Source organism: Sparus aurata, chromosome 18 (genome assembly GCF_900880675.1).
Source record: "Sparus aurata chromosome 18, fSpaAur1.1, whole genome shotgun sequence".
Lineage (NCBI taxonomy): Eukaryota > Metazoa > Chordata > Actinopteri > Spariformes > Sparidae > Sparus > Sparus aurata.
Window position 1 is genome coordinate 28,418,636 of NC_044204.1, and position 11,482 is coordinate 28,430,117.

The 11,482-nt window shown below is 41.3% G+C and overlaps 1 protein-coding gene across 2 annotated transcripts; it reads left to right on the forward strand.

Moving 5' to 3' along the window:
- Positions 1-199: 199 nt before the first annotated feature.
- On the forward strand, positions 200-8,708 carry ubl3b (ubiquitin-like 3b). Of its 2 annotated transcripts, XM_030396985.1 has the most exons (6): positions 200-369; positions 946-1,056; positions 4,366-4,474; positions 4,862-4,948; positions 6,552-6,629; positions 7,140-8,708. In XM_030396985.1, the coding sequence occupies exons 2-6, from the start codon at positions 1,030-1,032 to the stop codon at positions 7,190-7,192; spliced, it is 354 nt and encodes a 117-aa protein (XP_030252845.1). In that variant the 5' UTR covers positions 200-369; positions 946-1,029; the 3' UTR covers positions 7,193-8,708. The 2 variants fall into 2 exon arrangements, with proteins under 2 accessions (XP_030252845.1, XP_030252844.1); XM_030396984.1 differs by lacking the exons at positions 200-369; positions 946-1,056 and adding an exon at positions 4,111-4,237.
- The last annotated feature ends 2,774 nt before the right edge of the window (positions 8,709-11,482 follow it).

Genomic DNA, 11,482 nt, shown 5'->3' on the forward strand with positions numbered 1-11,482 from the left:
ACTGCTTTTGGGTAAGTCTACAACACTGGAAAGATATCACGCATTGGCTAACTGTCTGAATAGCTGAGGAATAAATATATTCAGTCATCAGGTTTCACTCTGAAAGCAGAAAGTTGCGCATTATTTTTAATATTGGTGATAATGTCATGGAGCCGCGTTTACTCGTTTTGAACTTCAACTCCCAGAAGGCTTTGCGAGCGTTCTGTGTGTTTACAACCAGCTGACATCCGGCGTCTTCCCGTCCATTAGCCACCGATACCCACAGTCAACGATATCCATCTACACTCGATATTTTCCTCATGAAAAACGCTCCCCACTGATTCGTCAATTCAACTGGATGCAAAATCCCATCATAATCATCAGTTGCAGGTGAGGTCCGCAGGACAGAAGAGACCGTTGCAGGTTTAGTTAGCCTGATAGCGCGCAGCTAGCCAGCGATAGCAGGATTGGCAGAAGCTAACACAGCAGCTAATGCTAACCTGAGCAGGAGCCTTCCTCAGTTTCGAAATCTGTCAAACGAAACTAGCTGCTTGTTGGTTTGCTTAAGCGAGTTAGATTATCCAGCTGTGTTGCAACATCGTCCGTTTTGTGCTACATGGCAGCTAATTAGCAGCTTTGGTTGAATCGGGCTAATATATAAAACATTAGCTCGCTAGCTTGACTAGCTTAACGTTAGAACCTGGAAACACTTGAGCTATTAAGCTCGCCGCTGCCGTAACCTGACATGCTAAGTTTGTTATTTTAGCAGGCTTGAACGTGGTTTAGTGAGCCTGTTTGCTAATACGATTTCAGGTAATTAATGTAGTATGTGCATGTTTGACGTTTGATTGATAGTGTTATGTTGTTAGCGACATGCTAGTTCGGTGGATAATGGATTATGTGCAGTGCAGTGGTGGTGCCAGGCTGTGGGAAGCAGCCTCACAGTGTTTGTGTTGTTTGTTTCAGGGCTCTGGCCCCGTCTCCAGCAGCTGAAGCGCACCAGTCCTGATCTCTCTGCTCCACGTCCACGGCCTTCATCCTCACTGAGCCATGACCACCCAGAGGGATCTTGATATGGTGAGTGAGTCAGAGCCTGACACCTTTTCATGAAGTTATTCTCCAGCTCAGGTTTTAATCTCTGTCTGCTGATAGCATGGTCGTCTGTTACACCTGAGATGTAGACTCTAGTTGATCATCACAGTGATAAAACGACATAAATGTTTCCCCAAGTTCAAATAATTGAGGTTTGGGGGTGGAGGTGGGATTAGCCAACGTCCACAAACACTTAGCTGGGACAGTGACTGCTGTTCCTGTGAACACCATCTGTCTAATCTCTGTTAAAACGTTGCCCTACTTTCCTTTCAAGGTTTAGACACCAATTGATTGTACCCTCTTAATTAATCCTGGTCACACACACACACACACACACACACACACCACCAAACCATAGGAATGAATGGTCAACCCTATTTTAGAGACGTATCAGAAATGATCGAAGTTCTACAGGGGAGAAGATTTTCAATTAATTGTGCTACCTGGTTACCTTGCAGTTGATGTGGTTAATAAAGAATAATTAGTTTATTCATCAATTAATCCGGTTACAACATTTAATCTGCAACAATTTTGATAATGTTTTTAACCACAATTCCAACTTTTCTGATTTTGACTTCTTAAATTTAAGCTTTAATGTGTTTCATAGGATTGAAAACTGGTTAAGTTTCAGTGTTTGGGGCTGTAAATCAGACAGAACAATGCAAAAAAGTTTTTCTAAAGTGCGAACATCCAAACATGGTAAATACTATGCGCTACATTTAGAAAAAACGTAATATATGGAAAGATAAATGAAATATGTCTGAAGCTTGCATCCAAAACTTCACACAGAGGACACACATGTTCATGGGGACATTATCTGGTCAGACAAAACAAGACAAGATGTCAACTGCGGCTTTTGGACATTTTTATGGTCATTTTTAATTATTATCTGACATTTCTTAAACCAAACATTTGCTTTGATGTGAGAATGATCTGTAGATTTTTTCTCTATTGACATGCCTTAGAAACACTAGCACACATCCTTCCTGTCAGAACACTTGAATTTAAACCAAAAATGTTTTATCTGGGACACCTACATCAGGTAAAAACTCACACCGAAGCAGAGCGTGATCCCCCCCTACCCCAGGGCATTGGTGTGTGGTTGGTTACATATATCGGAGAGTTGACCAACACCAAAAATGAATAAGCATTTGGCAGCTTTGCTGACCCTTGAAAAAGTTGTTCACAACAGCGTTTGAAGGATTTGATGTCTTCCTCTGGATTGGAGAACCTCATGGACATGTGTGATGCGGGACATTGCCGTTGGTAACCAGGCAGATTTGACTTTGTTTTTATTTTGTCGGGGATGAAAGGGACGGGGACAAAGCTTGTTAATGATGACATGGGCATGTAACCCCACATTGAGGTTATTCGGTTCAGAGGGGGGAGGGGAGGGCAGAGCAGCACCGAGCGAGGATTGTATTTGTAAACAGATCAGAGAGCGGGGTCGTCCCCCGCTGACGTCACACCTCGTGGTTAAGTCTCTTTGTTCTCCCCTCTGTGATTTGTGAACCAAAGAAAGTTCGTTTGCCACCTTAACCAGAAGGGCAAATGTCGGGGAAAATGAATCCCATCTGTCAATTCCAACTCTTCCGCAGGGATGTCCCAGTCGAAAGATGAAGTTGACAGGATGTTTTGGGGGGTTTTTTTCACCAAAGTAATTTTTGGGAGTAGCAGCATGATTGATTAGAGATGATGGATTAATGGATTAATAAGGAACAGTACTTGCTGCAGCATAAATTAGACGACAAAGGTCCAAAACGGATCAATAATGTAGGTCAGAGTGATGTTTCAATCCTGACCATGAGCCAAACATAAATACAGTGCAAAATAAGCAGACAAATGCATATAAATGTAAAATCATGATTGAAAATCCTGAAGTTTTGATGTCTGCTTGAAATCCATAAGATGGAGCATTGTTACATTTACATCACAGGTAGATGCAGTGCTGAAGAGATCAAAAACATCTCAAACATATCAAAAATAGTTGTTATACGAGAGAAAATATAATAAATATTGTACACGGTGATAAGAAATAAAACATTTAAACTCATGCATCACGTTTTCTTTGTTAACATATACACACCATGGTGATGTTTGTGTGTAAAACCTGCCTTCACAGAGCCGATACATGTCGGTTTGGTATCCACTTTTAGACTTGTTGACCAGACGAAGATTCAGCTGGGACCAAAATGTTGTCCATTAGAATACATTTGGGGTTTGGGATCCGTGTGTAGGCGTTGTGCTTTACATCACTGCCTGAAATGTTTTGACCCGCAGACATCCACTTCCCTAGTGACACTCCGCCATCTTTAGTTCTTTCATCTTTCTGGGGAAATATGTCCTCGTTTGGACTGAGGTCAGGTGATTGATTTTACGGTTCAAGAGCATTCGACTGTTTGTTCCAAAAAAACCTCCTCGTTGTTTTGTTTTAATGTTTTGGATCATTGTCTTCAGTCTTAAAACATACATGTAAGATGTTTGTATAAAATCGTAGCGCGCGATGATGTCATAGTATTTGTTTTTAACGATGGGTTAGCCCTAAGCCTAATCCTATTTCATATAAATTAATATCTACTAGTTGCAGATTAATAAAAATTTGTGTTAAGGTGTTTTATCTTTTTGTTTCCTGCATACAGATGAAGAGTTGTTTTATTTGTATATCTTACAGCAGAATGAGTGTGGAGTGTCAAACATGGATTTTCTGGTGTTACTGTGATATTCAGGCCTTTAGTGTGTGTGTTTTTTTTTTTTTAACAGATTGGGTTTATGTAGTTGCCCAGAGGATAACATTTTGGTGAAGCCCCACTGTTAAAGACCCTCCCACACACATATGCACAGTCCCCCTCGGGGCTACGCACTGGCCATGTAAATTTAATAACATGGCCCATAGCTGTCTGGGACACCTGGGGTTATCACATTAGGCCGACAGCCCGGAGAGGAGCTCACAGCGTCCTGGAACTAAAGGGCCAGTGTTCCCCCCCCCCTCAGCCTCAGCCCCACCCATATGTGTAGTCGTCTCTGGCAACAGGGGCTCACTTCAGTGTAAGCCCTCAGTGAATGAAGTCGCTCAGTCAAAGGGTGGAGATCTGGTGTGGATAAATCTCATTAGACTGGAATGCCCGTCTCTTCACAGCCTGCTGAAGGTCACCTCATGTCTACAGAGGTTAGAGGAAGTGGAAGGATTCCACCACAACTAATTAAGAAGACTTTAGAAGAAAATGTAGTGTTTGTTTTAGGCTGATACGACATTTCTGTGGACTAAGATGATGCTGTTTTTGTTTGTTGCTGTAGGTGCACCTCCGCCTTATCCTGGTCAGTGGGAAAACACAAGACTTCACTTTCTCCCCGAATGACTCGGCCACAGACATCGCCAAGCATGTGTTTGAGAACTGGCCCGCAGGTACGTTTTTATACGACTAATTTGTTTTATTATGTTCTGAGTAGTCGATCGGATTCGGTCACAATCTTTGCCAACACGTTTACTCTCAGTTTCTGCAATGATAATCATGGTAATTCAACAAATAAGAATTTGGTATGCAGTGTTGGCAAAGAAATGTACGATTAACTGATACTTTTATTTTGCTGTGTTTTGTACATACTGATTTATATTAAGAGTCAAAATAACAATAGATGAGACGATATGCTGTGGATATGTTGGTATCTGTGTTTATCAGCTTATGTATGTAAATTTAAGCAAACTGAAAACTTAATTTGAACAGTTTTTATTGGTCTGAAAACTGGGTTGGGTCATATGAAGTGACACCCTTGTGTCTGTGCTCTGTGACAGGATGGGAGGAGGAGAGAGTGAGCAGTCCCAGCATACTGCGCCTCATCTTCCAGGGACGCTTCCTTCATGGCAACGTCACCCTGGGAGGTAAGAGCAGAAGCGATTACAACAAACAGTTACTTTCACAGTTGGTCAATTCATACATTGGATCAGCTCAACCTTACATCAGTGTTGCTTGATTCAGTGGCACATATGCAGGATATGACAAAATGAACACATCTGTCACCACAGTGAAGGTGGCAGCGGAGTCGAGTTATTTCCTTTTGACTTTCTGGTCTTCTGATTCTTGAGCTGATGCGGTGGAAGTAAGATGCAACAGGATGTGGCATAACAGGCTTATTAACATAAGCTGCTTGAGCTAGCAAGATAACAACAACAGTCAACATACATCTTCTTACAAAACACTGTCATTTACCGCCATCACCGTCTCACACTCATCACAGTCAGTCAGCGTCCGTCCTTTTTCTGCTGCTTGAGTTATTTTACGGTTATAAAAGCAGAATGTAAACGAGGAATATTTTACTAAATGAGATCTCAGTACCAACTTATATGGCTGGAAACAGGTGGGTCAAATGCGACTAGAAGCAAATGTGCTTTCTCCTGTTCAGCATAGAAATAAATGAGGAGAGAAGTGACTGAACCTTAACAGTCATCGTCTAGTAGATCCACTTATCTGGGATTTGCTATAACTCCAAATTTTCTAGTCTGAGTTTGTATGAAGTATTGACCTTTCAATAATGGTAATATCATAATCACAGACATGAATCTTTCATCATTTCATTGTTATTTTCACATAATTTTATCACCTTAGTACAACCCTATTCAACTTCTCTATGAGAAGGGTCAGATTTGAAAAATCAAGGTGTCAAGAGGCCGGGCCTTTTACCTTATCTGACCTGTAAAACGCATGTTTTTTCTCTTTGCTTTTTACAATTGAAATAGGATTGTTATATGAGAGAGCAGGAAGAAAATTCCCTCTGCTTGAACAGAGTATAATAAAAAATAAAGAGTATTTTTGTGCTCACAAGTAAACAGAGGGCCAGGATGAGGTTGTTAAAGGGCTGAATATCCGATACAGGAAATTAACTGTTCACGAGTACAAGTATAATCTGCATAAAAGGCCCCGATATCCGCACTCTGATGATGAAAATCCATATTTGGTAGCTGACTAAAGTTTTGAAATATCCTGGTCTGTAAATAGTTTTCTTTCTCTTGTGTTCACAAACGGTGATCTGAAGCTCAACTCTGCGGCTGCTCTTTAGATAGTTTTCTAATAAGTAATAAATATAGAAACTTTCAGGCTCAAATGAACACATTCTGACAGCCACACCCATGTCTGGGTGAAGATTTCCAGCCTAAACCCCACCCAGTACGAGTACAGTTAAACAGGTTCAGATACAGGTATACAGGTGTACCTGCCCATCCCTAGTTATGAGTCAGCAAGGAGGCAGTTAACAGATATTTGAACTGATGCACATTTGCAGTAAAAATTAAAATCTTTCTGTCAAACTTAAGATAACTAGTGATGGCATGTAATTAAGTATACTTGTACTTGAATATGTCCATTTTCTGCTACTTTAAACATCAGCTCCACCATGTTGACCGGTTCCTAAAATGATCAGTCAATCTATGAGACGGTCAACCTATAAAATATTGATTTATAATAAGTGATTTATTTCTTGGTTTAAAGCTCTAAAGCTGCCACCGGGCCGAACGACCGTCATGCACCTGGTTGCCAGAGAGACTCTTCCAGAGCCCAACTCTCATGGTGAGGAACTCTTTCTTTGTCTCCCTTTTTTCTGCAGAATTGTAGAATTATCAGGATAATATTGGCATCAGCGTCCAGGACGAGATATCATGTTGGATTTTGGGGATCAGAGACTGCAGCTAGATGAAAACTGAAGTAGTTAAGAACACTATGGACAAGATTACGCTGAATCTCAGTTAAACGGCATCATTTGAAGGAAACATGAGGACACTGAGTTGCATAATGCAGCTTAAATGTGCATGTGATCTTGAATTTATTTGATTGGTTTGTTGGAGTAAAACTGAACCGAATGGATCAAAAGATAAGTTGATTTATTAGCATCACCCAGCTCATTTTGTTTGACCTTTCACATACATCCTGCAGTGGGCTGGTTGTTGCTGCTGCTGCAGCAGCTGCTGCTGCTAACTTCAACCTCATCCCACACAGTCTGCAGAGCGTGTTGAGCTTTCTTCTATCTTAAGCCACTTTGTTTTTATCTCACCTCATGTCCTTGTTGTCCCGTTTTCGCAGGTCAGAGGAACAGAGAAAAAACCACAGAGAGCAACTGCTGCCTCCTCTTGTAAAGAAACAGAAACCACCCCTACCCCTTTCCCTAACCTTACATACATATATATAAACACACACACACAGCACACACATTACACACACATATAAACATGCATACATGTTCTCTCCTGCCTGTCATCCTGTCAGCTGTGGATTTTGGATTAAATCACAGGAAGTCTGGTTGGGGCCGTCACCCGCTTTGGTTGAACACTCGTCCAATCTGAGGCTTTTTTGTGCCAATATAGTCACTTTTTGCCCCGAAACTTTTACTGAATCGGCAGAAGTTGCTGTTGTTTTACGTTTTATTTGACGTTACATGATGTTTAACAAAACCTACGCTCCCTCGCTGACCTGGACAAGTCTTACAGAGCCGTCGTACGTAGTGAAAAAGACCCAGGGACTCTTTGGTATTCATGGACACAGATTTGCTAAAGGATGTGTTGGCTATTATCCTTCCCCTACTAGTCACATGGATGTTTCCCCAGGTCTTACTGAATGGTGTTAACCCTCTCATTGCACTTAACCAGTCTGTTAATCCAGCAGTGTTTATTGTGTTTCATCTTCTTCTCTCCCCCAATGATTTATTTGGTCACAGGAACAGACCTAAATTCCCAGAAGTGGTAGAATATGTGCCATCCTCTTCATGAGACTGTTTCTGCCTCTTACTAACTGAACCGTTCGGTCTGTATCAGCACCGGTGGCGTTTGTGCCGTTAACCTACATCTGTTTGGACCAATGGAGAAAAGACTTTTATTAGGAAGAGCTGTGTAAACACCGGGGGGGACGTACAGGTCCACGAGGAACAGGAAAAAAACTCGTAAAGATGGAGTCGGATTGATCGCTCGTGTGCCATCAGGTGTCTTGTTCGCACCTCTGGCTTTGACTTTATGGACTAGACTGTCAATGCTCCCTCGTAACGGGAGCTGACACGGCGGGCCAGTTAAACGCAGACAGAAGAAGCAGTTGAAGATGAGAGGGAGGAGCGTCGTCGCTGCGAGATCCTCCTCTCTACTGGACACTGAGGCAGGGGGAGAGTCTCTCCCACTTGGATGAAGCGTAACAAGGAAGGTTTTAGTGGTGTTTCACCTCCTTTTCATTTGGATGCTGTCTTTACTTCTTGTTTGCCTTTTATCGTGGAATTCAGTAATATCATTAATATTGAAATTTAAATATATCAATTTTTATCTTGTGTATAGGTATTTGTTCGATTTTAGTGTGGGTGAGTTTGTGTGTGAGTGTGTCTGAGGGTGTGTGATGCACGTGGCATACTGTATGAGGACTAGTGAGGGCATGTGATCTTTTAAAAAAAAGAAAACAAGGTGGTGCACTGGGAGTGTTGATGGGCTGCGGTTTCTTCAGAAACAGTCGGAAACCTTTTGATTCCTTCCATTGAGTGTCCTTTGGTTTGTGTTTTGTCAATCAGTGTCACTGCTATGAAGTTTAGCTCAGTATGAATAAATGTAAAAACTAAAAATGCAATGTGGTCTACATAAAAGCTTGTATTATAAATTAATAAATCTTTAAATAAGGCAACTTGTTTTTGATTTCTTTTTGTTGTTTCTCAAATGGCAAGAGAAAGATTGTTTTCATTATTGATTAACCTGTTTGATTTATGAAAATATATCTAATTATAGCCCTTAAAATGTCATAGAATTCTGGAAGATTCTGGAAACCTTCAAATGTTTTATTTCGTCTGATAAATAAGGTCCAAAAGTCAAAGATATTTAGCTAACAATCATAAAACGCTAGTAAATATTCACATTTAAGTAGATTGAACCAGACATGTTTTGTCTTTTTACTTGAACAATCAATCTATTATCAAAATAGTTGGATGTCGTTTTTGTTGAGTTATTGTTTCAGCTTTAGCTTTGTTGCAGTTCTTATTCCTATTGCTTTTCATTTATGTTCTCCTCTCGCTTCTATCATCCACAATTGTATTTGTATTTTTGAAGTGTACAGCAACTATCCCACACTTCAACCCAGATTTCTTTTTTGGGCGGGTCAAAATCTGCACATTATTCCCAGAGAATTAACAAAAAAGTCAAAACTTCCTGTATCTGGTCCTTTATTCTGATCCACATCGAACGTTAACAGGGTCTATTCTGGCCCAAGACCCATCATCAATCCAAGTTTAGTGGGAATCTGTTCAAGAGTTTTTGTGTTTTTGTGTTATCCTGCTGACAAACCAGTCTTATGTTGACTTAAAAGTCCTCAGTCCTGGAGGATTCAAGTGTCAACATCATACTGGACCCTGACCGGCTTCCAAACTAGTTACGTCTGAAATCATATCGTCTTAAAATGAGATTTCAGGTCCTTACAGACAAAGGTCTGTGTGACCATCATTCTGCACAGTGAGCTCTAACATTGAGTTTTTTTAAATTGATGGGCACTTCTCCAGAGCGTGCTACAAACTGAAACCCAGCTCAGAATCAGCATGTAGCTCGCAGCGAACATCAACTACGCATTGTACATTTTTCAGAGATTTTAGGCACATCTCATGGCCTTTATCAATGGTTGGAAGCTGCCCAGTTGCCATGGAGATCCATTTTTTGATCACATGACCTAAATATGGAGCATCAGTCAGATGATCAGGTGGTCATCTGTAGGATATACACGTGCTAAGAGATCTACCTGTCACACTGATGATACAACTACATGTAGTTTTATTTATTCACCTCTAGGTGGCAGTGTTCCTCTGTAAGCCTACTGAGTGAAGTGAGTAGTGAATCAAGGCCTGCGTGTGTAGATGCTTACACCTTTATTTTGGCTACTCCTCCTGCACTGATTGGTGTTCAAGTTGCAGAATAAATGCATTAGTTTTCAATATTGTTTCAGAATCGGTCACTCGAGACTCATGAAGAAACACCTTAAAACAGCGTGCAAGCATAAAGAAAACATGATTCTGTAACGGATGAAGTCGGTGGCCTTCGACTGAGATGTTCTCTCTGTTGTTATAATTGGGTCATGACTTTCTGTCGGGCTGATTTTCAGCAGCTTTCCTCCCGTCTGCCTCAGGAATCTGCTCCTGACGTGTAGCTGCAAGAAGTCCAGGTTTCCAGTTGACACTGGCAGTGTACCTTTGGAAAAGTGCAGTCAACCCACATCATTCTCATGCTGCACTTCGAAACCTGCTATTGTGTTGAAACCATTTGTTGTTCCTCTCAAATTTTCCACTTGCTCTTATCTGAACTGCTGTTTGCGGTTTGACAGGGTTTAGTGGAGAGTAATATCTGAACGGGAGCGTCCAGCTGACCTCAGAGGTGATCAGCAAGAGTTTGAATGAGAGTCCAGGGAGCCGCTCTGTTGAAATGTTCAGCTACTTAAATCCTCCACAGTCAGAGCTGCTGCTGCTGCTGCAGGATGAATTGCTTTCTGCGGTCGATATGACTCAAAGCAGGCGTGCGGCAGCTAGCTTCTTGGGTGTGTTGCAGTGGGCTGTGGTTCATCCAGCAATCACTGCTGGTCTGTCTCTCTCTGGAGGGAGGTCTGCACTCTCAGCTGCCTTACCTCCTGTGGTCCTGATATGGAGGGCTTAACGCTCACTTTGACAACAGCACATCAGACTGTTAATCCTTCTCAAGTAGAAGAGCTCTACAGTGACTACTTAAAGGTTTTTAATCACGTGATGATTACAATCATAGTGTTTTTATTATCTTAAAGTTAACTCTTTTAAACGATTTTGTTTTGGTAGGTCATCCACGGAGCTTTTCTACTGCAAGTTAGAATAGACACACCCAACGCTGAAAGGAAGGGGAGAGTGAGGCGAGGCTTGTTAAACTGGCTTCAATCTGCACGTTTATCACTAGTTTAAAGCTGGAACTAACAAGTATTTTCACTGCCAAATAATCTGTCAATTTGAAGCTCAGAGTCACGGGAATAGTTTGAACTTTTTAGCTTAGCATTGAGACAAGATGCAGAGGCTGAGCGGCTAGTCTGGGTCAAACAAACTAGATATAATGACTGGTAGTCCTCGGTTAGTTACAGATAAAACAAATGCATTGAATTAACAGTGAACAGTTATGTTTTATTCCCAGCATAATGAGCATAGAAACTACTTTAGCTGCTCAAAAGTACTGCCTGTAATATCATAAAGCAGACAGATCTGTCTGCTTCATGATATTACAGGCAGTACTTCAGGTATATTTCATATCAGCTGCTGGTAAAAGGTTATCAACTTCTCACTGAGCTGCTGTTAGCTTTATTAATGTGATAAGAGATGGAGAGGGGCTAACCCACTCAGACACATAGGCCCTGTTTCTAAATTAATCATTCCCAAAATAGCAATAGATAAGGAATGGAAGCACTGG

Bases quoted from the DNA above. Each gene is read 5' to 3' on its own strand.
- ubl3b (XM_030396984.1), top strand. From the start codon at position 4,190: ATGCCCGTCTCTTCACAGCCTGCTGAAGGTCACCTCATGTCTACAGAG. The intron at 4,949-6,551 runs GTAAGAGCAGAA...CTTGGTTTAAAG, and splicing joins TGGCAACGTCACCCTGGGAG to CTCTAAAGCTGCCACCGGGC. The intron at 6,630-7,139 runs GTGAGGAACTCT...CCGTTTTCGCAG, and splicing joins TCCAGAGCCCAACTCTCATG to GTCAGAGGAACAGAGAAAAA.